Consider the following 27,014-nt stretch of genomic DNA (forward strand, 5'->3'; position numbering starts at 1 on the left):
TGCATGCACGCATACATGAATATGACATATTATTCTGTTCATTCATTAATGACCAGAATTTGCTGTAACTCCCACCCCTACCCCCAACATTTATAGAGAAGTAAGGCAAACCACCTTGCTGACTTTTGTGAGGGGTCATGGAATTCATAACTATTTTTTTCCAAGCATGTGAGTAATGAAACCAGTCACTTAAAGATCTCAAAAGTTGTAATGTCAAGCAAAATAAAATGACTAATTTAATGAACCTTATGTTTAAAATAAATCAATTTTTTGGAATATATTAATGTGCACAAGTATATAACTTTCAGATATCATAATTTTAAATTACAATACTATAATTTAAAAGCTAACACATCTATAATAGGACTGGCATTTTTGCTGTGTTATTTGTATCATCAGCTTTCCTTTGATTTGGTAACTATAATTATTGTGTCACTGAAATGTTCATAGCAACATTCTTGCTCATAGGTGATAGAGATGTAGAGTCTCTACTCATGCTTTTTAATGTTATCGTTCCAATAACGAAAAATTAATCCATGTATAAAAGTAAAAATGTACTTAATAATAAAATAATTCTTCAGGGAGCTTTGGTCACTTGTGATCTTGATGACTATTAATTCTGTTATTGGTAAGAGTTGCTCATATACCTTGATTTTGCCTAGTTCCCAGTGAAGAAAAGCAACCCCATTGCTTTCTCTGCAACTGAAGAAAGCACAGTGGAATTCAAGTGGGTGAGAGTTGTGTCAGAAAGGATAATTTTAACTCGACTTCTACCTTTGAAAATACTTGAGTAGTGTATTTGTATTATTATACAACTGCTACTCTATTGGAATCAGTATTTATTAATAGGTTTTTGCTTTATGTATTATTTAAGAACATGTGATAGATGCAAGAAAATAAAATTGCCTTCCCCCTCCCTCTAGGTGTTCATCTATATCATTGTGTCACCTCTGTGTGGTGGATTTACGTGGCCAAGCTGTGTGAAGAAATAAAAATAAGAGAAAGTTCTCCTTAACCAAGGATATGAGAGAATGAGGAGTTAAAAGCAATCCTTGTGATTCAAGCCTTTTGATACTGACAGATGGTATCTGCCAGTCTCTTCAACCCTCTTCTTTTTATTTTTTTAAATCTTGTTCTATGCCTCCAGATTTATCTTTGCCCTGTTAACCAATTTACTCCAGTGCACTTCAGATTGAACCATTTATTGTGGCGATATTCTTAAAAAGGCTTTTTGTTTGTTTCTTGAGTTTGTTAACTAGTGTCATCTGCTTAGAGAAACATTTTTGTTTGTCATTGCACAAAGCTAGCACCAAGATAGAAACCACCAGTCTTAAGAGCTAAATTGTGGATGAACTTTGTATGTGCACACAGAAGTATTCAGGAGAGATAAAACTGTTAACATCTCATCTTAATGTCTTTTGTTATTGAAGAGTTTTAGGTGCTTGAAAACAATATAAATGGAGAATCGTTATTTGGGGAATTGTAATTGAGTTGCTGGTGCTGCTTATTTCTAAGAGCCCAAACAGGTAAGTATTCAACATTTTATCTCAGTCAGATGGGGAACATTTCACTAGTCCCTTAGAAGCACACAGAATTATCCTTGTTCTAATATTCACTTTCAGGAAGAAAGTTTTGACCATTTACAACCTGTGGAACTTGATTTCTTCTGTTTCCCTATTGCAGTTGAGTTGAGGAGATGATGGTTTAAATATTGTTGAAGGTTGTGTTTTTTTTTAATTTCTTTTTCTTTGGTGGGTATTAAGGTATTGGAGGAGGTAGAGAGGCAAATTCCTCTGGCTCACCAAAGGAAAAGAAGAGAAACACAGGATGTGCTAACATTTTAGATGTATGAAGGGAGGTAGTGAGGGAAATTTTTTCAGTCTGGGCAAGGTCCAAACTGAGCATAGTTAACAGTCAGCTGCAAGGTTTGTATTTGACTGCTGTTGAATACTAGTTTGAGCATCCTTTTGTGGTTGAATAAGTTCTCTAATCTGCCTAATCTGAAGACTTCTTTTGTGAAACTTGAGAGTAGACAGTATGATGTATAGAAGAAATGTAAGACAGTTTAACATCTGTTTAACTGCAGTGTGAGAAAACGAGTATAATCATGCTGCTTCAGCAACTGTTGCATCTGTTAGCTAGTATGTATTTTTGGTGTGTATCTGAATGGAGAACATTTGCTACCCTAGATGTAATTGCATTTATTTATGAATAAATGCCAGTAAATGGAAATTATATTACATTTGACTATTTTCCCAATGAAAGAATAACTTAGTCTATAAAACCTACCCACCTGTTTAGCCTAGTCATGTGCCTTGAATACATAATCTGGCTCATGTTACCTGTTCTTCCATCCAAACCTTTCAGTTCATACCACCTGATTGATTTATTTGACATATATTTTAGGCCCTGTGGAACTTTTCCTGATGATCATGCATAGTGAAAATATTTTTCAGTCTTTTTTTATCAACACTAATGCTTTTTAATTACATTACCATTTCCTATTGGAAAACACGTTTGTTCCAGGAAAACATTTGGCATTCCTGAATAAGAATTCCCAAATGTCTTTAATCCAAAGAAAATACCTTCAAGTTTATTTCCCTTTCTTATACACACCTGACTAAAAATGATGTGCATGTTTTAGGGATAAGTTACTTAACCGTCCCTTGGTCTATCTATGTATAAGAATGCTTTTGAAAGCACATATCTTGTTTTAAATGATGCACATACTGAAGGCACTAATAAAATTTAAGAGTAATACAGTGAGTTTTTGTTTTAGAATTTCTTCCTGGAATCTAATTTCTTCATTAGATCAGTTCAACTGCTTTTATCTCTGAGAAAGAGAGGGACCCTGTGGGTAAGTTGAAACATTGTCTTTTAGAGTACATTGTACAAAATTATTTTGGATTCGTGGATTATTATTTATTAAACCAAAACATTACCTAAATCTGAAATATGTTGTAACTCTTTACATCTCTTTTCCAAAGAGAATGAAAACCATGACAATATAAGAAACTCATATTTACAGGTTTATACCCTGACTTACCTTTTTTATTCTGATTCCAACTTTAGAACAGCATAAAGAAAACTTTATAAAGAGTTTCATGCACAAGGAGAAAACATTAAATTCAAGAGTACACCCCTTTTGTACTTTCACTTCTGGTCAAGAGGGAGTGAAACAGGGATTGTATTTACCCTCCTGCCTTAAGTAACTTAAAAAAATAACAAAATATATGAAACAGCACTTTTTAAGACACTGGACTCCTGGCTGTGAAGGGCAGTGATACTTTAAAGAGGTGAACCCAACAATAGCCACAGCTTAGTATGTTGAGAGAGTATCCAGGCCATGATCTAGTAAGGAAGAATCCAGGAAGAGCCTGGCAAATTCCCTTGGTTGACACATGACTGAGATTTCCAAGACTATTGTCTTCGCATGCAGGGCACTGGAGAGGAGAGAGCTGCAGAGAGAGGACTTGAGATCTAAAGAAACTACCCAGTGCCAAGGAAGGAACTCAGAAAAGGTTGGACCAGCATCCTACACTCATGCAGGACCAGGAATATTGCCTGTACCTACCAGATGGACTGGAAAACTTCATGACTCACATGGTATTAGGTAGAGTAGAAAAGGTCTTGCTTAGACCAGGGTTTCTGATCCTTGGCACTGTTGGCTCTTGGAAACAGATACTCAGGGTCCAGGTCGAGGTCAGTGCTAGAGTCTGGGTTAGGGGTCAGGCATAGCTTATAGTATGGACAACCTTGAAAACATACTGGTTGCAAGCAGATGCAAAAGGTCACATATAAATATCCTGAAGAGGCAAATCCCTAGAGAAAGAAAGCAGATGAATGGTTTCCAGAGGCTTGGGCGAGAGGAATGGGAAGTGATTGCTTGTACAGTATGACATTTCATTTTGAGGAGGAAGAAATTTTTTTGCAGGTAGATAGTGGTGATAGTAACAGAATGGTATCAGTATATTAAGGACCATTGAATTGTACAATTTTAAATGGTTAAATATTGAACCTAATGGTATATGACTTTCATCATTATATAAAGAGAATTGAATTTAATTTTTGTTCTACAGTATCCACTGTAAAGTGGGAAACCAGGGTTACCAATGGAGAAAACAAGAATTCTGGATAAAACTTTTGCTTAAGAGACAGGAAACACCAGAGTGTAAAATGAAGCCTTGCATATACACTGTACCTGCTCCTGTGTTCAGTGTGTCCTGAGCACCCCTGGTGTTCTTGATCTCCCCCTGGGGATCCTGAGCCTCCTTGGTGAATGTGAGCACCCCATGCAGCCCAGCCCCCTCTTCTCTCCCTGCAGAGAGGTTTGTGTCTGTTTCCCTCACCATGCTTCTAACACAGTAATACATATCTGTGTTCAGATTTCAAGTTATTTGTTTTAAGAGAAACTGCTTGTATGGTTGTCTCTGGAAATTGTGAATCTTCCTTGAACTGATGGAGCTTACCATGGACTTTTTCTGGTTGGTTGGCTACTCGTGCCACCCATTCCAGTCCCTGCCCTGAAGCCTGGCAGACCTGTGTACCCTCTGTATGAGAGGCTCAGAGAACTCACTTTTGACAGTGATGAGAAAGGAAGCCCAGGTCAGCACAGACCCAATGGAATGGACACTGAGGAAGGGCACAGACTTGGGAATGAGTGCTCAGCAGGATCTTCAGGGACAGGAGGTGAGCTGATTTTCATGAATCGGGGGGACATTTGCATGTCTTTCCCCGGTGGGACCTGTATGCGCTGCCCAGCAAGGCTTGTGCCTCCACTGCCTCGGGATTACAGGGAGTTACAGGTGGCAAAGGATTCTTGGGACTGGATGCTGAGGGTTAACTCTGCTGCTTATTCAACTCTAGTAGTTTGTCTATGAAGAGTAGTAGATACTTATCACTTCGATAAGAAGTGGGATTTTGAAGCTCTCCAGGGTAGGTTGCTAATAAAACCACTCTGGAGATGTGCAGGTACAGGATTTTGGAGGTGACAGTGTCCCCTAGGGGTCACTATGAGACATGCAGATGTGTGAGACCCAGGTGCCTTACCCTCTACCGCAGACTCTGTGAAGAGGAGAGGAACAGGAGGTCGAAAAGGATGAATACCTTGCAACATTTGTAGTGTTTTTATTAGTTACACTAGTGGAAGTATCTGATTTCATTTTTGCAATGTAGGTGTATAACTTATTTGGTACTTTCAGAGAATGTGAGTATAAATAAAAAGCAACAGGATTACTGTTTAAACTAAGACATGCACTCATTAATACACCTTATCTTTTGTCCAGCTTCTTAGAGCTCATTTCTTAGATCATTTCTTTTTGCTATTTATTAAATTTTCCCTAACAGGTTTTTAATCTGTGGATTCCTATCAGTTCCACTTTAGGTCTGTTCCTACACTTCCAGGCTTACAGATATTTGCCCGTGTATTTGGGCTATGGTCAATAGGGACATCGATGATGTTGGAATGAGGCCACCCAGACCATTCTCTGACCTCTGTCAGACCTCAGTCACCAATGGGGTTGTCCACCCTTGATGCTCTGCAGTTCATGGGACAGTCTGGAGGTTCTCTCAGCAGAATAATGTGTGAGTAGTTAGAGGTGCCCTGAGATCAGCAGCCGTCTCTGTCTCCACCTAACACAAGCCTATTCTGCAATAGAAGCTATGTGACCAGGAATCATGTGTGCACAAAATGTGGGCTCAGTAAGGTGGTAGAGGCCATTTGCAGGCCACCTGAGTGTAGCCTGCCCTGGGGAGCTCAGGGATAGACAACTGCATGAGATGGATATTACGGGATGAAGTGGGGATACCTTTATGCCCCAACTTTAGCAAGGCTCCCCTCTGTACCTGGCACTCAAGGGAAAGTTGGGAAGAAGGGAGAAGGGCTCCAACCTCATGGAGCTCAGTGGCAGATTTAGTGAGAGTTTGGACAGTAGAAAACAGGATGATTTTGGGGCGGGTGTTCTGAGGGACAGCAAAAGGTAGGCAGGCATCAGAAATCTATTCCAGCTAGTTCCCATTATCCATGTGGATTCTCCAAGCTGAGAGACTTGTCTTAGGGCTCCGTCCCCAGGACTGCTTTTTACCTGTCTCAGAACATGGCCCAGCAGGACTGTGATAGGTTTTCATTTTGCAGTTGTTGCCCTTCTGACTGCTTCATGGAGAATTCTCAGAGCTGTGTGAGGTTCTCAAGTTCAATCCTTCTCCATCCAAGAGACTGAGGGACAGCCACTAAAAGTGTCAAACCCTGAGCATCAATGTTCATCCTTGTGGGTGAAAAGCAAGAGGCTAAAGTGCCCCCAGAAGGACAGAGATCCTCGGGGCAGAAATTGTGGGGGCTGATCCTGCTCATGTGGGGTTATTTGCCTTCCTGAAGGAAGAGTGTGAGCTCAGCATACACAGTCACAGATGCATGGCACAGCACTGCTCTGTAGCTTGGGGAAATATTTCACAATGAACACTCTGAGAATCCGTAGAATGGTTTGTCAGTCAGGAAAAACATAACATAGGAATATGGTGAAAATAAGGACCCTAGTGAGCAGTCAAATGCAGGCAGAGTTATTGTACTTTAATGGGTACATTGAGAGTGTGAGAAATTAGAGACACAAAGAAAAAACCGTGAAATGTCTCAGGATGCAGTTGAGAGCTACAAGTGGGGAGGAAGCCAATGATCCTTATAGGAAGTCCCTCCCCATTGCTTCTGGGCACCTGCTCCTGAGCTGGGCCCCTGTGTTTGGTAGTCCTGAACTCCCTGGTGGGTCTTGAGCGCCCCCTGCAGCTCACCCCTCCTAGGTCCCTGCAGGGTGTGTCTGGGCTCACACTGATGTCCCTTCATGTGTATCTTGTACAATAATACAAGATACCATGTCCTCAGCAGTGGTAGAGTTCAGCTGTGGGGATAAATAGTTCTTGGGTATGGCTGTAGAGATGGAGGTGTGGTTCTGGAAGCATGGGCTAAAGTATTCCCTCCATTGGCACCCATGCACTCCATCCACTTCAGTCCCTTCCCTGGTGGCTAGGAGATCCAATGCCAACAGTAATCACTTACTGTCACGGGAACTCCAGAGACAGTAGGTGAGGGAGTCTGGAGGACTTCACCAGTCCTGGGCCCACCTCCTACAACTGTACTTGGAACAGAACAGGCAGAACAGGAGAAACACTGAGCCACCCACTTGACAGATTTTATCTTCACCACCATTCTTAGGATCCAGAGTTGCTCACGGTTGAGATGTGTTACCAAGAGGAGGAATAAACAGAAGCATTTCATGTTCTTTTGGATAAATCACATGGAAGCCAGAGAACTTTATCCAGGAAGATGACTGAGTAGCAGAGGTACTTTGTTTTCACCATGGGTCCCAGAGCATTATTTGTGTGGGATGGCATGTTTGTATATAAAGCCTGGAAGGGTTAGTGGTTGGTCCCTTTGTCTGGGACTGTCTGGGGAGGAGGGTGCTAGCTGTGATTCAGGGTGAACACAGCTTCTGTTTTCACAGATCCTTCCAGAACAGAAGGATCAGAGAGCATGAGGCTATGGCAGTAAGCATCATTTCTTTTTCTACTAATTGGCAGAGATACTGACTTTCTGAAGGTGTGTTATCCCTGAGCTTCAGAGACAAAAATACATGAAGCTGGGGTGGCGTTGGAAGTGCTGGAGGCCCAGAAACTAGAATTGAAGGAATGGTGATGCTCAGATGGAGGGCAAGCTCTCCTCTCACCATCTCAGGGTCTTTGCATACCAGGCATTTCCACACAGCTGTCCTGGCCCCAGTGTCTTCTCATGTCAAGGTCTCATAGGTCTCATCCAGAGGCTTCTCCATTCAGTTGTGGTCTGCTAAGATCATCTCCCTGAGGCAGGATCCTATGATCCCTTACTTGATATGAGGTCTGAGGGAGCCCACTACAGACTCAGACAAGTTTGCACTGAGTTGGTCACACTGATGCTTGACTATGCACCTTGATCATGTTTTTGAACATTTGTCAGAGGTGAACATCATTGCACTGTGCTGTCTGTTCAAAGTGAGGCTGTCACCAATGCCTAGACAGGCTATTTTGATGGGGGAATGTGCATGTAGAATAGGGAGAAATGCTTATCTCTGGTAATGTAAAAGGACTGAATGGGCCAGGTACACACGATATATGATCATTTCACACTGCCTTCAGTGTGAAGGTTGGATTTCTGCTCTAGGAGGATGGAAGATGATTGATGTAGGGGATTTTATTACACTCAGGTTACTTGTAAAGCCTGAATGACTGGAGCAAACGTAGGAAGGAAAAAGATACAATTATCTGGGAAACATTTAGGAAGTACCCTTAAAATTCAACTAGACCTTTAGTGTGGAGGAAGGAAATGAAAGAGGAGACATGGGCTGGAGGAGGCCCTCACTCTGCACAGGGAGTGGGTCCAAAAAATTGATGAAAGCACTGAGTCTATTCATGAAATCATTAATCAAATGGGAAGAAAGCCCTCACAAGTAGCTCAGTAGCAAGGAAAAACCAGTACTTCAACAGGAAATGCTCACTCCCCTCCAAACCTCTTCTGGGGCTGGTCTCTGTGTTTGCTGTGTCCTGAGCTTCACCTGGTAGTATTGAGTGTACCCTAGTGGTCCTGAATACTTTCTGGTGGTCCTGAGATACCCCTCATCCTGAGTGTCCACTTCAGCCCAGCACCCTGTAGTCTCCTTGCAAAGTTTGCATCTGGACTCACACTGACTTCCCTGCACTGTGTCTCTCACAGTGACATACAGTTGTGTCCTCCATTCTGGGGCTGTGTGGTGTTAAATTAATGTGGCTTTTGGAGGGTCCCTGGTGATGCTGATTCAGGACTTAAGGGGGATTATAGTTTGGCTTCTATCACCCTATATCACACCAACCCAATCCAGTCTTTTCCTGGAGCCTGGCAGATCCAGCTCACACCACAGATGGTTAAAGAGAACCAAGAGACAGAGAGGTGAAGGAGAAGGTATGTGAGGGCTTCACCAGGCCACACTCTGACTCCTGCAGCTGCACCTGGGACAGGATACCTGGGAATAAGGAGCATCATTGTCAGTCAACACACCATAAACTGCATGCCCAGGTCCCTTTCCTAAAATCCCAGAGACACTTACCTTGGGAAGCAGCCTCAGGACACCTATCATCCTGTGAGGGGCTCTTGGTGAGAAGAAGACTGGGGCTCCCCTGCCCAGGGCTGGGCTTTCAGCCTGAGACTGGGGTCTGCTTTATAAGCGGGAGGCTCTGAGGATGTAAGAGGGGTAGTAGACGGGAGGTCTCTATCTGCCCTTCCCCAGGACAGAGTGATTTCCCTTGTCCTCTTTAAAGGGACTCAGGAGACAAAACCTCAGGGACTCTCGTACATCACTACCTGGTCTGTTTCCAGACAAAAAGCAAGAGAGGTGGGCCAGAGTGTGTAGGGTTAGGGGTGGGGAACATGTAGAAATGTTTAAAATGGAATGATTCTGCATTCATCAAGAGGGAGGAGACGAGGACCTCAATATTCTCAGTAGGTTTCCTCATTTTTAAAATTCTATGGGAAATTTCCATGGAAAATTCAGGAAGGGGCAGGACAGTACATTCAAGTGGGATGATGATGATGGAGAAATACATGTTTACGGGACGGACTGACATTGCTTTTCTGCTCGTACAACACATGCCCTATTCTCCATAAAATGATATGTCCTGGATTTATTTGTGAAAGTAAAGCAATCTTTGCAACAGTTGTATAGTTTCTCCATTCTGTTCCATGCATGTGAGCTCTCACAAACACCTGGCCTTGGGGAAGAGCTTCTGCTTGGTTGTAGTGTCTTGGCCTTGGAGTGGACAAGCTTGTGCCACTAAATTTGGGGGTGGGTTGTTATGCTACAACAGATATATGATCATCATTGTGGATAAAATGAAGGTTCCTGTGGCCAAGATTCTCACCTAGGGCTGGTTGGTTAGCTCACTACATGTGTGGGCAATGTATCATTATTGACTCTATATATATATAAAGAGCCCTGCCCAGTGCTCTGGATGACACAGTGGCATGGCTGCAAGGCTGCAGGAGTGCAGAACAGAGGCTGGAGTGGTGGCAGTGCTGGGACAGAGAACGGGGCAGCTGTGTGGGCAGAGAGGCCCAAAGGCAGAGACCGGCTGGCTGCATGCAGACTTGCTCTGAGTGAACGGGATTCTAGTGATTGATGTGCCATCATAGAAATAAAGTTGGGTATAACCCTTTCACCCCAAGAACATTCTGCTGTCATTTCTTTGGTTACGTTGATTCCATAGTGAACTTGTCCAGGGCTGAAACCCATTGGCAAGACAATTGGTGACAATCGGTAGGGCTCATTGGTGACCGAAGAAAAAAGAACAGATTGCCCTCCTAGAAGGAGTGCTTCAGCAGGCTGCACCTATGGACGGGAGGACATTTGACTATCCCCTGTGGACATGTGGTACTGTGAAGGGGTGGAGGACTGGGGTCCACCCCAAGAGAAAGCTAACTGAAATGGTGTCACTGTGAAGTTCTGTGGCCCAAGAGGAAGCAGCCTGAGAAAGAGCAGCATAAGAAGCAGTGTGGGAGTGCAGGCTGCCAGGTGCTGTGGGGCAAGAGAAAGATGTAGTGGAGCTGTCAGCCCCAGAAGTGGAGCAGTGGAGGTTTCACTAACAGGTGGGGATGGAGTCCTTGCCAGTGCCAGAGGCATCGGCCCCTCCTTGGTTGAGACCCCACCTGGTGGAAAGCCAGAAGGACTCGGCAACTGCAGCTTCTTTCAGGAGAGGTGCAGCCCTCTCCTCAGGTTGTGCAGCACTCCATGCTCTGCTTCTATCCTCAAGCTCAAGCACAAAAGGAAATACGGTCTGCTTCTTGAAGGAATTTAAAGGGCCCCAGGACCCAGATAAAAAGGCAGGAGCAAACAAAGAAATTGGATGACTGGAGCTGTGGCAACAACAGACCAGAGCAGCGGTTCTGGCTGCTGAGGATGAAGCAGAGGCAGAGATAAAGCAACAAGATCGGCCTGTGTGTCTGCATAACTTTCTCCTGGAGAGGCTGGAGAAGGTGGGTATTGTAAGGCCCACCCATAGTCCTTTTGGTTAACTCATTTGAGTAGAACTGGTTTGAATACAGCCAGGATAACCACTTGGTGGCAGTGGATCTCATCAGGCTTGAGGGTTATTATAATTTGTTGTAATTTTTGTTATTTGTATATTGCAGTAGATTATGGAATTTGGTTACAATGTTCCAGCTTCCTTGCACAGGGACCGTTGCAGAGGACTGAGGGCACATAAATTGAGAGGCAAGAATCCTGGAGGGGTGGAGTGTGGATAAAATGAAGGTTCCTGTGGCCCGGATTCTCACCTGGCCCTGGTTGGCTAGCTCACTACACACGTGTGGACAATGCATTGTTATTCACTCTATATATAAAGATCCCTGCCCAGTGATCTGGGCCACATGGTGGCACATCTGTAAGAGTGTAGGAGAGCCGAGCAGAGGCTGGAGTGGTGGCAGCGCCGAGGACAGAGCATGGGACGGCTGTGCAGGCAGAGAGGCCCAGGGGCAGAGACCGGCTTGCTCCATGTAGATTCGCTCTGAATGAGTGGGATTTTAGTGCTTGACCTGACACCATGGGAACAAAGTTGGGTATGACCCTTTCACCCCAAGAATGTACTGTCATTTCTTTGGTCACACTGAATCCATAGTGAACTTGCCCGGGGCTGAAATCCATTTGCAAGACACTCCCCGAAGTGATTTTATGCTTCAAGAATTAGTTGAAATAGGGATTTGGGTTGGGGTCAAGTGTCAGGGATCAGAGTTTTTAGCTCCCAGGGATGTGGATGAGGTCTGTGCCTTCCCAGGGCACAGGGCCTATTCTGGGCCCATCTTCAGATGCCGGGACCCTATACCTGAGGTAGGAGTTTTGTATTTACCACCACCAGGAGCACTGCTTTTTCTGTAGTCAGCTTCTTGCAGCTGTGGGAGGACACCAGAAGCAGCAGATGGGTGGCCGCAGCCACAGCCCTAAGCGAGTCCTTCCTCTTGGGCTTCAGATGTGCACTGGGCCGCCAGTGACGTGCAGTCTGCTGCTTTCCCCGCCCAGCATCTTTATCATGCCCACTCCAGTACTTCAGCTTCCTGGGAACTATGTCTCCCTGCTCCAGTCCAAGCAGTTCTGCCCCACGTTCTGCTTGCCCTGAAGATGCGTGTGTGATCCAAGTTTAGCTACCCCCATGTTCCATCCTCTGGGTTCCCTGATGGGTTCAGGGATGGGGATGTGAAAACCAGGCAAAAGGCTTTTAAATCCAAGGCTTTTTATGGATCCCTAGGGAAAGAGAAACCATTCCTGGTAGAATGAACGGTGAGTGAGTGTCAACCTGGAACTGCTGGAGGCCCCGGATGCAGAGAGAGAGACTGTGCCTGTGAATGTGGCCATCCCAAAGGCACTTAGCAGGGCAGAGGGTTGGAGAGGGTCCAGTTCACACTGGGAGAGTGTGAGCCCTTGGACCTGCCACGCCCAAATCCAGTCAGACTTGACTTTTGCAGTTGTTCACTTCTATTTTTAAAGATATTATTAATTTATTTTACATCAGTAAGAAGATTAATAACATGTATACCCCCTGTATTTGTGAGAGGTGCCCAGGAAAACTTAGGAACTCCCTGAAATAGCCCAAGCTATCACCTTTAATTTCATTTTGAGCTAAAAAAATATGTTGGAGGGAGGGGAAGCCAGTTGTGGGAGGTTATCTGGCAAAGCACAGTAAACCAGGACATAGTTGTTAAGCAGATCTAGGCTTTCTCCATTGATGAGTGTCTTGAGATTCAGCCACCCTTCTACTCCTGGATTAGGGAGGGGGACACCTTTAAAAAGGGAGATTTCCCTGTTGTAGATTTCACTGACGAAAGGGTATTTTCTACTTGGTTTTCAGAGATTCTCATGTCTGCTATTTTTTAAAGTTAACCAGATCAAAAATAATTCTTAAGCCACAGAGGCCTGTTTTGGGGTGGCATAGTCTTCTCTCCTTCACATGGATGTGTAGGGGCCAAGAGCATGCTGCCCTGACTTATGCCATTGTGATGTGCAGATTATTTCAGAGTTGAAAACAATAAAGACCCAAAAGACTCAGAAAGAAGAAGATGCCTCCCTCAGCTGAAGGAAAAGATTTCTGATAGAGGACCTGCTTCAGGAAGAGAGCTGTCATCATAGAGAACTACATCATATTATTACCTGGATGTGGTAATCTGGGAGGGATGTGGCAGAGTGCTGAATTTCCTCTCTGTGTCCCATGGTTTCTGTGTGGCCCAGCAAACATTTGTTTACCAAATATTTACTCTTTCATATTCCTGTGAATTGCTTCTCTTTTCCTTTGAAGTCTCAGACTCCTACCCCCTTCTGCTTTCTTCAGGATGACAAAAGTACCTCATTGTTCCTAACTGCCTTGGGAATCTATGTCTGTGGATTCCCTGTACAAATACAATTAAACTTATTTTTTCTCATGTTAATTTGATTCTTAACACCAGCTAGAGGAACCTTGAGAGGCAGAGGAAAATTCTTGCTCCCTAACAGATGTATCCAATTTATTTATGCATTCATCTATTGAAGGACATCCTTACTTTACCTTTTTTGCCACATTGAACAGATCTGTTCATAAATCCATACTGGTTTTTGTATGGAACCAAATTTTCAAAGCAGTTGTGTAAATACTTGAGGTGCAATTGTTGCATTCTAAGCTCCACATTGTCCTTGAGGTGGCTGTGCGTGCAGGCAGCCCCACCAGCAGTGGGGGTAGCCCCTGCTGTCAGTTGGGGGACTCCATCAGTCGGTGTCATGGTTTTGAGATGAGCAGTTCTCACAGGTGTGCAGTGCTGATTGCCATTTAACCTGTAATTCCCAAATGATAAGTGATGTTGAACATGTTTTCATCTGTGTCTCCTTGGCAAGGTGTGTGTTCAGATATTTACCCATTTTTAATGGGGTTGTTTGTTTTAAAGTTCTTTATATATTCTGAGTACAAATCCTTTATCATATATGTTTTGCAAACAGTTTCCTCCAGTTTGTGGCATGTATTTAGGTTCTCTAAACAACGTCTTTTATAGAGATACATTTTAATTTTACAAAGTCCATGTTATTTTTCTCTTTTGTGGACAGGCTTTCGGTGTTGAGTTTTAGAACTCATCACCAAGCCCAAGGTCCTGCAGCTTTCCTTTTTGGTTTTCTTGTAGAATTTGTGCAGTTTCGCAATTTAAATGTGTGTATGAATAGTTTTGAGTAAATTTTTGTGTAAGTTGTTAAGTCTGTGTCTACGTTCATTTCATTCCATATGGCTTCCCCTGAGTTGTTCATCAACTGTATGTGTAGAAGGCACAGGATGTTTGACTCCCTGTCAGTTTGATTTTCCCGTTTCTTCAGGTGCACAGCTCGCAGGGGCGACCCCTCCTCCGAGCTGTGGATCGCCCAGTCTGTACTGCCGCCCAGGGCCCGCAGGGGGCGCCCGCCCCAGGTCGCTGATCAGCTCGGCGCATGCGCCCAGTTCCCGGGCTTGGCTCTGCGTTGGGCTGACAGTTTGTCTCCTGAGGACCCGTGGTTTCTTTCGGGTTGGGGACAATCGGGGGCCGTGTCGTGCTGACGGGTGTTTGGTCTCCTCAGGACACAGGGAGGTGCCTGCGTGGGAGGAAAAGAGAAGTGGGGAGAAGTGAGGCATGTGAGGAGAAGCTTCCTGAGCGCCTTGAGGGACCGGGCAGGAAGTGCCTGCAGTGGAGACCTGGGTCTTTGGCGAGTTCGGGGTGTGGGATGAGGCGGGGATGCTTAACTCGGATCCTTGGAGCCAGAGCCCAGAAGTCAACCCGCAGGTGTGGCTAACAGACCTGCTTGGGGTCTGGGGTGTGCGGCGTGGAGAGACGAGCTCCTGAAGACGCGCTGGATGCCGCGAACCTCACCCTGGATACGCCGCACCCCGCGGCCCGAAACCACCAAAGAACGTTCCCCTGCGGAAGGGCCTCCCTGCGTCCTGTTTCTGCCCCAGGCCTTACCAACACCCAAGATCTCGTAGTCACAGGGGACTCCTTCCAGGTGCTTCCTAATGACCCCTGGACCCCTGCAAGGTGAGTAGCGCCCCACTTTGGGTGAACTGGACCAGAGAGGGCTTGGCCTCTCGGACCGGGTGTGATGTCTGCCCTGCTTTTCTGGGGCGGGGCTGACATGGTTGTTTTGCAAAGTAATTTATTTTCTGGGAATTTCACGTGTACAGAGGACTTGCAGTGTCGATATAGATACTCTTTATCTCTGAATTCCCCAGCTGTCCCAATTTATCACACCTGCGGCTTCACAAAAAATGCTGCAATGTCTACACAAAGCAGGGACATGCTCCCAGGCAGCCACCACCTGATCCCAAATGAGGGAAGCATTAGGGTCAGCACATGATGATCCAGTGCACAGACCCACCACAGCTGTGACCGCCCACCCCAACTGTATGCACAAGTTTTCCATTCTGATTATGTTTCCTTTTTATGAAATTGTTCTGCAGACTTTACCTCAATGGGACTCTAGACACCTCACGTAAGTGGGATCACATATTTGTCCTTCTGTGAGGGGTGCATTTCCTTGAGCATAGTGGTTTTAGGGTCCATCCGTGCAGCAGGTGCCAGGACTTCCTTGTTTACTCCACTGTGTAGAGACAATTCTTTGTTCACCTCTTTGCCTGAGGACACCCAGTTGTCTCCACCTTTTGGCTGCTGTGAATCATGCTGCTGTGAACATGGGTGTGCAAATATCTAAGTCCCTGCTTTTGTGTCATTTGGGCGAATGCCCTGAAATGGAATAAATCATATGTTAATTCTATGTTTGAGTTTCTGCGGAGTCCACACTGTTTCAAGGGTCAACTGTGTATCTTTTTGCTGGTGTCACAGTGTTTTATTTACTGTTACTTTGTACTAAGATTTGAGGTTGGGAAGCATGAGCCTCCAGCTTTGATTTTCTTTTTCAAGATTGATTTCAAAGGCTATTTGGGGTCCCTTGAAATTCCATATGTGTTACGTTCAGCTGGCATGTTTCTTTCCAAAAGCCTTTGGGAATTTTCACAGGAATTGCACTGAATCTGTAGTTTGCATTTGTGCCATTGCCATCATAGTGATATTAAGTGTTCCATCACTGTTGGTGGACCTTTCATTTATTTAGCTTTCTTTAGTTTTTAAATTATCAGTGTTCTGTAATTTTCAGTGTACAAGATTTGCACCTTAAGTCTATTCCTAAGTATTTTATTAATGTTGATGTTTTAAAATACGGAATTTAAATAAATTGCCTTTGAGATTACTCGTTGTGAATGTGTACCAATAAAACATGCTTGTGCCCTGGTCTTTTTTATTGTAACTTTGCTCAGGTAGTTTACTAGCTTAAATTTTGGAATTTAAGGGTTCAGAGCTTTGGGATTTAATGATTTAGATTAGGATTTGCATACTAATGCCTAGATTTTAAGGGATAGAGGTTTGGACCACAGTGAGGATTAGGATCTGGCTTTAGGGGTTTTAATTAGGATGAGGGTAGGATTTAGAGGAGGGGTTATGGTTCAGAGGATGGGATAGGGGTAAGAGGTTGAGGTTAGGGGTGGGAGGGGATAGGGTTCCATTTAGAAGGTTAGGTATAAGGGTTATGGTTATGGGTTAGTACTGGGAGTTTGGGTTAGAGTAGGGGTATGTTTAGGGTATGGATATGGGTTTGGGTTTGGTGGTTAGGGTTAGGGATAAGATAGGGTGAGGTTATGGTTAGGCTTAGAATTAGGATAAGTATTTAGGGTTAGGAGGGATAGGTTTAGGTTTGGTTAATGGCTAGATGTGGCTGAGGGTGAGGGTGAAGGTGAGGGGCTAGGATTTGGGTTTGGGTTAGGGATAGTGTTGGGGTTACGGTGAAGTTATGTTTATGGATTGAGTTAGGGCTAGGGATTAGGGTTAGAGTGATGGTTAAGTTTAGTTTCAGCTAACTGAGGTGTGGGTGAGGGTGAGTTAACGGTTATAGTTAGGGTTAAGGTTAAGCTAAGGGTAAGGGTGTGGGTGACTGTTTGGTTATGGTTACTCTTAGAGTTAGGGTTGGGGGAAGTTTAGGTTTAGGGTAATGGTTAGATGTGGGTTAGGGTTAGGATAAAGGTGTGGGGCTAAATTTTCAGTTACAGATAGGGACAGGGTTGGGTTAGGGTTAGGGTGAGAGTGAGCTTCTGGTTAGGCTTCGAGCTAGGTTTGGTGTTCAGGGTTAGATTGATGGTTATGTTTAGTTTTAGAGTAACCATTAGAAGTGGGTGAGGGTGAAGGTTGGAGTGAGTGGGTTAGTGTAAGGGATAGGGTTGGGGCTAGTGTGAAGTTGGGATATGAGATAGGGTTCAGAATTAGGGTTAGGTTGAGTTTTAAGTTTAGCTTTCAGCTCACTGAGGTGTGGGTGACGGGGAGGGTCAGCGGATATGGTTAGGGTTAGGGTGAGATTTAGTCTTCATGTGAGGGTGAGCTGTTTACTTTTTAGAGTTAGGTTTAGCATTCAGAGTTTTGCTGAGTGTTAGAATTATTTTTAGGATAACAAGTGGGTGAGGGTTAGGGTGAAGATTATGGGTGAGGGTTTGGTTTGCCATTAGGGTTGCAGATAGGATTTGGGTTCTGCTTAGGTTATGATTAGTGTTTGAGTTAGGATTAGGGGTTAGGGTTAGGGTGAGTGTTATGATTAGCTTTGGGCTAACATGTTGGTGAGGTTCAGGGTCAGGGGATATGGTTGTTAGGGTGAACCTTAGGGTTCATGTTCATGGTTTAGCATTCAGGGTTAGGCTGAGGGTTAGGTTTAGGGTAACTTAGAGGTGGCTTAGGATTCGGGTTCGGGGTTCAGGTTCGGGTTTGGGTTATGAGGGTTATGCTTAGGGTTAGGGTTGGGTTAGGGTTAGGGTTAGGGTTGGGTTAGGATTAGGGTTAGGGTTAGTTATTTAGACAGCATTTACTGTCTGAGGGGATATATCCCTGAAGGTATTAGGGGCCAAGGGAGACTATTTTCACTAATAAGCATGCAGTCTGGGTACAATTCAGGCCCAGCAAGATTCAAGTTCAACTCCCCGGTTTCGTGGGCCGTGTCCCTCAGTCTGGGTTGATACTCTCAGCGTGTCACTCTCAGCGTGTCATAGTATGCGCTGGAATGGGATGGGGCTCTGGGAAAGTTTGGGTCTGTATGCCAAAAGCCTGTCCTCTTCGGACTGGTCCAGAGGACATACCTGTGGTCATTTTTGGGGTGGACTGTTGATTTTTAGTGAAGGGGTTGGAGGTGTGAGGCATTGTAGACATGGTACAAAAAATGGGGTTGGACGAAAAGGTAGAATATTAAATATATGGAGGTATACTCCATCATGACCTGCAAACTTTCAGCTTCCTTGGCCCTGGATTGACCCTGCCCAATGATAGTCCAGGCAGAAACTTGAATATAGGTTTCCTGTTAACTTTCCCTCCTTTCTTTTTTCCATTGTTTATAAGCCTGGCTTGGCGGATGATTGTTCTTGTTTTGAAACTGTATTTTTTTGTATTATTTTGAGCTCCTTTTCTATCATTATTCCTTCTCCCAAACAAATTTTGACTGATTCCATAATTCTATTCAAATTAATGTTAAACCTCAATATTTGACTTTTGGAATTGCTTTTATTTTTATCTTTATTTTCTTGGACCCTGAATGCTGTCTGTTATGATGTGTTTCACATATGTGCTTTTTAGATAAATGCCTTCAATGAATATCTTCCTATTATCAGGAATAAGTTACAAAGATAATTTTATTTATCCGTAACTGCCTATATCTATCAAAGCTGTTCTGTTAGAATCATACACCTAGAAAATAATTCTCCTGCCTGCCTTCTTCATACTAGCCAGATAGACATGAATGAGAGAGATGATTGAACACTTGAGAGAATAAGGACCCCCAAAATAAGCAGTTATCCCAGCACAATGCACAACTCTGATATGGCCTCAAAATGGCAGGAGTCACAAGATGGGATTTTATGGTCTTTCTTAGTGAAGAGCTACCTCTATTGTGTTCAAATTCAGTCTTTTGCTCTGCCTTTTACTATGGGTATACTCTGACATATTATGAGGTCTTTTGTGACTAGTGTTTCTTTGGCTGTAGTTCTCACTTTGCTTTTTTCTTTATTAAAAACTGCCAGGAACCACAGGAAATGTGTTATCATTCAGTGAAACGAGAGCACATCAGGTGGTTCAGCAGAAATCAGAGCAATTCATGATTTACAACCAAAAGCCGCTCACAAGGATTTACCCCTCCGTCTACTGCATTGAATCCAGGAACTTCAATCCTCTGCCCTCCTGGAATGCTGGTTGCCAGCTCGGTGTGTATGCCGCCCAAAGGAACAGTTCTCTGTCTCGACTCGGTGCTGCTGTCTTGCCTAATTCTCTCAAACTTTGAACTTGCACAGTGGCACTGAACTACCAGTCTGAAGGATGAATGATGCAGTTAAATCAAGCCAAATTCAAGACAAATGGCACCTGTGGCTACGTCCTCAAACCCCAGCAAATGTGCAAAGGTGTGTGTCAATTTTGCAGTCATTTGTCTGAGTGCAGGGGCCCTCTATTGAAGGAACTCTCTGTAAAGTATGATGTCCCAGTATTTTGCAACCTGATTTTTTACCAAAGAGATAGGTTAAGGTGTTGGAATATAAATTAGAACTCTTTCACACAACTGTTTAGCATTATGTTTAAAATTCTTTCATTAAGTTATGCATATAAATATGGACAGGATAGCAATGGGATGTTATCTGAAATCCAGTGCCCAGGCATGATATTCACTGGGCATTACTTACAAAATCATACTGCCTCCTAAGGCCTGAGTCGTATCTTTCTGAGACTCTTATAAGAAAAGTCCTGAACTAGAGATCACACTAAGAAGAAAAAGTTTTATAGCTACCCTTAGAAAAAACAAAAACAAAAGCAATGCTCTCTTAGGGTGTGTGAGTCTGAAGCCTGATGGCAAAATTAAAATAACTACCTGAAATAATTTTATCAAGCTTTTTTAGTCAGTGTAGTTCAATTACAAAACAGTGCTAATAAGAAAGAAAAGATAACTTAGTGTTAGATTAAAAAAAACACATTCTTCTGGTTCTCATTAAAATTCTCCAAATGGGATTTTTAACAATTCAGGTAAAAAATTGTTGACAGATATGCCATCTGGGTTGTATGCTTTGTAAATGTATGTTTTTTGCTTTGCTATCTGTACTTGAAATAGTTTAGGTTAGAAAATTATTTGAATCTGATATAACTGTTCCCCTTCTCAATACTATTGACTCTTCTCTATATTATTCAAATAAATTATTCCTCTTTCCCCTTGCCTCTCATAATCACGCAGACACCTGATTGAAATTGGTGCTGGTGCATTCCTCGGACCTTCGGGGGCATGGGTTCTAACAAAAACCATGGGGTGGAAATGCCAGCTGGCGTTGCCTTTAAGCAAACCACAGTAGTAGTTGTGTGATAATTTCTTTGCTCTAAGAAACATTAGTAATTCAGCATTTGTAGTATTTGCATTTTACAGCTGAAAGAGTGTGTGTTGCAACCTTAGAGTTTGACATCCACTTTACTTGGCTTAGGTACTTTCAACCCTTTCTCTGGTGATCCACTTCCTGCCAACCCCAAAAAGCAGCTCATCCTGAAAGTGATCAGTGGACAGCAGCTCCCCAAACCCCCAGATTCCATGTTTGGAGACCAAGGCGAGGTAAGCTTTGTATGGCCAAGTGATTCTTTATGTGGTTATTTTATTGTGTTTACATTTCATCAGAAATGTCTTCCGGGTTGTGTGTGTGTGTGTGTGCGTGTCTGAGCTATTTTATTGTGTTTACATTTCATCAGAAATGTCTTCTGGGTTGTGTGCACTCACCTCTCCAATATTAACTGACTTACTGGCAAAGTACCGCAAAGCTTTCTGTAGTGCAGCGTACCATCTGTTTTGGAGGCATGAATGCATGCATTCCAATTTACAATTCAAGACTGATGCTGGTGATGCGAAAATTGAGGTGCACAGGGCAATTCTATTATTACCTGAAACACTGCAAGCTGAGCATCTTAATCTGCCATCTACAGTCCTCAACCCCTTCGACCCTCATATCTGCACAGCAGCCACCTGCCCCCTGGCCACATGCTGACCCTTGTCATCACTTGCAGCACCTCTAGGCAGGATTTTAAAGTGTCTGCTTCTGTAGCCACAGCCTCCTATTTTCCAGAACTTTCATCCCATTATTCCCATAACACCTGGCTTGGCCTGTTTTCTCCCTACCCGCCAGCCCCTCCTGTGCTTGTGTCCTTCCTCTCAGGAGGGGTCCATCACTGCATTTCCTTGCCACTCCCACCTGTTAAACCAGCGTTTCTGGATCTTGAGTGTTAATGAGGGAACATGTGGCTCCGAAGTCTGGTCCCACCATAAACTCCTTGCCTCAAATTTCAACTGGCCCTCATGCTGCGCTGCCGTCTGGCTCTACTGTATTAGCCCTTGTCCCCTTCTCCACAGTGGCTACTTCCTTCCCTCTTCTCTCACACTTATCTCATCTCTTTCTTTTTCATCTTCAAAGTATGGCACCATGTCCTACTGCTCAGAAAGTAAGAGCTTCCTATGGGCCCATTTCTTCTGTCTCTATTGTCCCCAGCTAACCTGAGCTGCCACCATCTCTTATCTGCAGTGGGCTCCCAGTTCACTGGGCTCTCTGCTTCCATTCTCTCTTACAGCAGGAGTAATTGTCTTGGCAGTATCAGGAAGTTTACCTTTACTTCTCCCTTTTCTCTATTTTCTGCAAAAAGGAAGACTCACTTTGTCTTTCCTCTCCCATACTTTTTATTTAAAAAATTTTTAAAACTCAGAAAAATTGCAAGAATGGTAAAATGAGCACCATATCTCCAGTGCCTAGATTCACCAGTTAAAATTATTAAATTTTGTTACATTTGCTTTCTCTCCTCTTGTATATGTAGGTGTGTATACACATCTGTACACCTATGTATATATGTGCACATACCCATGAGAGAGAGAAAAATATAACACATTTTAAAAATTAATTATACACACACACATTTCCTTTTCTTTGCAGTCATTTGAGAGTGAGTTGTTGACATCATGACCGTTGACCCCTAAATAGTTTAGTGTTTATCTCTTAAAAACAAGGACATTCTGCATAACCAGTCATTACACTCATGATATGTAATATGGTGTAATAAAATTACTAATATAAACTCTGTATTCAACTTTCCCCAGTTTTCCCCAAACTGTCCTTGTATCTTTTTTTTTTGAATTCAGAATCTAATCATGGGTCACATATTGCTATGAGTTATAATTTATCTTTTGTCTTTTAAATTCCAAAACAGTTCTCTAACTTTTTTGTTTTGTTTTCATCATAATGACATTTGAAAATTTATGTAAGATGATAATCTGTTTACTTTTACTGAGAATGATCTAGAAATAAAATTTGCAGTGAAAAGGAAAAATTTGTCTACATGGAAGAGAAACAGATCTCAAGCCAGTTGTTTCCAGAATGTCCTTCAGTTTGAATTTACCTGACTATTTTGTCATCATTAGAATCAAAATAAATATCTGGTAGGAATACTACATGGGCAGTGTTCAGTGCATTTTATCAGGAGCCAGACGATTTTAGTTTGTCCTGTGATTGATAATGCTACTTGGAGAAGGGGATTTCTTCCAGATTTTTCCATTGTATAAATCTCTTTACCTTTGTATTAATACATAGTGCGTGGAATTAGAGTCATTTTTCTGTCTATTTTCACAGTATCTAATCCCAACCCAACCAATGGGTTTATGATATGTTCTCTTTTATGTTTAAATTGCTCAACATTATATCTATGTAACAGAACTTTGTTCTTTTTCCTTGTTGTGTACTATTCATTAAATAAATATTCCACAATTCATCCATCCTACTCATCATAGACACTTAGATTGTTCCTAGTGTGTGACTCTTATTATGAATACAGCTGCTCTGAACGTAGACAAAAGCTCTCATTTGTGTTGGATATATATCTTAAACTGGAGTTATATGTTCCTTGAATAAAGTTTATGTAGTATTAATAAATAGTGGCAAACAAAAATTTAATCTTTTATTTCTGTTTCATATATCTGAATCTGTTGTACCCGCTGCAGTTATTCTTTCCCACTAAGTACCACATGAAATAGGTTGCTGTTGAAATATGGACATCATGAACAATATTCTCAAATTAATTAACATATGTGTAGAAATCTATCAGTTGTAATAATACTCTTTATTTACATAGATTATTGATCATTTTGTTGAAGTTGAAATTATTGGATTACGAGTGGATTGTTGTAAAGATCAAACCCGTGTAGAGATCACAATGGTAAGATGATAATCTGTTTACTTTTACTGAGAATGATCTAGAAATAAAATTTGCAGTGAAAAGGAAAAGTCAGTCTACATGGAAGAGAAACATCTCTAAAACCCGTAACTGCCATCTGAGTTTATATTAAGATGTTCTCAAGCCAAAAAACTAGGTAATAGTGGGATTCCAGGCATGGTATGTTTTGATAGATATTGTAATCTAGGCTCTCCTGACTTTTGTTTGCTTTTGAAGCAAATTTTTTTCTAATAAAAAGAATGAGTGATATTTTAAAGGACTAGGTTAAAACTTCATTTGGGAAAATGCCTCCATTATATTTTTATAGTGTCTTTTCATGACATGAGATGCTTCAAATCCCTCATTCATGAAGCCTACATGGCTTGAAGATTTCTCATTGTTTTCTGGAGCATGTAAAGTTATAAAGGCAAGTGCAGCCTGCTCTGGCAAGTTTACTTCTGGAATATGTATATATGCTAGATGGGCAGTGTTCTTACATTTTGGCCACAATGTAAAAAAGCCTTCTCTACCTGAGCCTCATGTCCTTTTCTCTGTAGTCTCCTGAAATTGTTTGTTTATACATTTGACAAAGATTATTGCATACTTGGTTATTCTCAATCTCTAGCTATTAATACTCTGAAGTAAATTTAAATCACCATCCTTAGAACATTTGAGAAATTATAGGTTCATGGACCTTAAGAGGAGTTTTTCTAAGTGCTAGTTTAAAGAAAGGGATATTGGGGTTCAAGAGTAGTGTAAACCAGTTTATTTAGGAAATGACATGCTTAACGAAAGCAAATCTCCTATATTGCATTTCCCTACCAATGTTCAGTAGTTTTGTTAGTCCCAGAAGTAACTGAGAGGACATCACTAAGTCAGCAAAAAGATCATCTTTCCTCTTGTTCAGGAGGGGCATCTCAGCGAACTTCAGTCCGTAATTATTTCATTAGCTGAGGCATTTAATAGAGTGAAATGGGTGATGCTTCTTGAATGCATATATTTAATCAAATGTAAGCATTTTATTTCATTTCTATTTTTAGAAAGGAAAAACTAACTTATAGGGTGCTTGAACTTCTATTAGTTTATAAAGTTATTTTATCACAGATAATTTGAGCAAGAAACAGAAATGTATTTTTTATAGTTTTTTTAAATTTTGGTATCATTAATTTACAATTACATGAAGAACACTATGTTTACCAGGCTGCCCCCCTCACCAAGTCCCCCCATAAACCCCACTACAGTCACTGTCCATCAGCGTAGCAAGATGCTGTATAATCACCACCTGTCTTCTCTGTGCTGCACAGCCCTCCCCATACCCCCCCACAACACTATACATGCTAATCCTAATGCCCCCTTAGAATTTGAGTCAAATCATAAACCTTTCCATTTATTTTCAGTAGCTATGAAAAATCTATCGTCTTTCACATATTAAGGTCTTGCTTCATGAGAAGCCACTGGAAATCAATAGTGCACAGTCTAATTAGGTCTGTAACAAAGTGTATGACTTCAACCACATTATTTTATCTAAACATCAATTTTCTGAACTATAACATGAGTTATAAATACTTATATTTCCTACTTAAAGAAGAGCATGTATTTTTTGTGTAACTTTTAAAAGATATGTTTTTGAAAGCCAGTAATATATATATATATATATACTTTTTAATTAGAAAAAAAGCAAAACCCTGCCCTGCCATTCTTAGAATTGCTGCAAAAATTAAATAGGATGATATATGTGCAGCAGCCTTCCAACCTGCAAGCATGTTCTAAAATGCTTCTTGGTGACTATCACAGCAGCAGGGTCTTTGGTGGGTGAGAACCATGATTCTGCTGGGGTCGGTCATGCTTGAGGGGGCAGTTCATTAATAGCAATCCTGAATAAAACCTCTGGCCATGTACCTTTATGTCTAAAAATAAGTCCCAGCACATGTTTGTTTAAATCACTGCTACTGGAAAAATCTCAACTTGAGTTTTGATGTCCTTTTGGGCAAAAAATTCAGTTCCAAATCATCATCAGAAAAAAAAGTCACATGCATTTCTGTATTCAGCTACTTCTATTTATTTCATTCTTTTCTCTCTAATGTGTACTTTTTCAAGAGGATTGAGGTGCACAGAAATAAGAAAATAAATGTCTGGATCCTTTGAGTAAATGCCCCTACAATCCAAACTAGGAATAGAAGCTAAAGAGCTGGGAAGCAATGTCCTGTTTAAGGTCCTATGGTGCCAATGTAAACTCCAATAAATTTTACATTGTGTAGTTTATTGTGGCATTACCACTTTTTTAATATCAAACTGCTCCAAAGCAGTAGCTGTTACTAAGCTTTGAACGCAGTTTGTTATGCAAACATGTGCTGATGGCATTTGTTGCAAGAGGATCCTGACTGGTACAGAACCTCAAGGAGGTCTATAATTTCTGTTGAATTAATACATTTTGAAGGTCTTTGCAACTGTGTGCTTGGCATCTCTCCTGGATCAAACTATGGAATTCTCAAATTCAGCAAATGGGCTTCAGCGGCATTATGAAATTGGCCAAAGGGAAATAGAAATTGGTAGGAAAGATAACAGGGGGTGAAGCAACCTGGTAGTACATGGCTGAAGGGCACACCAAGCCGTTATAAGAGGAGAGGTATATTGTCCACTTTGCACAAATATTCCGGTGAGTTTCCTAGCTACTGGACAGTGTCTTTAGAATTTACAAAAACAAAAAAATATTCAATCATTTATAGTTTCAGATGTATGTCACCTGAAATAACGCATACCTGTAAATCAAACTGTGCATAAACATGTTCATTCCTTAAATAAATCCATTGGTCCATGTATATATTGTCCCAAACCCCAAGCTACAGCATAAAGTGACCTGGTAACCTTTTAGAAATATTTCTGTTTAAACTACAATCCCCACTATTCTAGGGACAATTTTGAGGAAATGTCAGCTCATTAGGTTCTTTGAAGTATGTTTTGCTTAGTTTTTTGGTTCAAGTCTAATTATAACTTCTTTTTAAAAATGAGTTTTATTGTATAATCCTTATAAAGCCAATGCAATTGAAAACAGAATGCACATCTTCTGCAACTTCATGTAGCAAACAGATTCTTAAAACTTTGAAAGAAATTTTTAAAAAGAGGTTTATAATGAAAACAATGACCTGATTGGATGTTGACTCCATCTCTGCCCTCTGCCTTATATACACTCTGCGTGTCTGCTATGTAAAAAGAGTTGAGGCCCATGATTCTTGACTAAGAAACTCAATCTCTGTCTTGAGTCATATTCCCTTCAACTAGAATCCACTACATTTCCTAAAAACTAGATTAAAAGAATATTCTTGGGTGGATGAGATATATTAAGCAGTAGAAACAAATTATCAAATGAGGTTTTGGGATGTTTCTCTTTAGAAGCCTTAAAAATAGGTGAGAAAGTCATATGGGATGGAATGACTGGGATCTCCCCTTAAGCAGGGAATGGACCACATGACTGCGTGAGATTATTCCCAGTTCCGTGAGTCTGTAATTTGTTTCTTAAAGCACCAGCAGTGTGTAAAGGCCCTTTAAGAGCTACGGGACTGGGAAAGATTTTATTTTTATACTAATGATACACCGTAGTCATGTGATGCTCTTCTCTCTGAGGATCTTGGAGAGCTGCTTGACATTTCCTAATTAACTTGGCTGCATTTCTCAGAAGCATGCATAAGGCACATGTTAT

General features: G+C 42.0%; 1 protein-coding gene across 5 annotated transcripts in view; it reads left to right on the forward strand.

Moving 5' to 3' along the window:
* Positions 1–13,462, forward strand: part of LOC118929498 (vesicle-associated membrane protein 7) — a 74,584-nt gene extending 61,122 nt beyond the window's left edge. The window contains exons 8-9 of one of the 5 annotated variants that reach the window (XR_008995368.1): positions 924–11,023; positions 13,045–13,462. Coding sequence is in view for 1 of the 5 variants with exons in the window: in XM_036919653.2 (XP_036775548.1) it covers positions 924–992 (69 nt within the window). In the remaining 4 variants the exon portion in view is untranslated. Of the gene's footprint in view, positions 1–923 lie in introns of all 5 variants that reach the window. The other 4 variants (XR_008995367.1, XR_008995365.1, XR_008995366.1 and 1 more) reach the window with 4 other exon arrangements.
* Positions 13,463–27,014: the final 13,552 nt, after the last annotated feature.

The sequence above is a fragment of the Manis pentadactyla genome, chromosome X (genome assembly GCF_030020395.1).
Source record: "Manis pentadactyla isolate mManPen7 chromosome X, mManPen7.hap1, whole genome shotgun sequence".
In the NCBI taxonomy this organism is placed as follows: Eukaryota; Metazoa; Chordata; class Mammalia; order Pholidota; family Manidae; genus Manis; species Manis pentadactyla.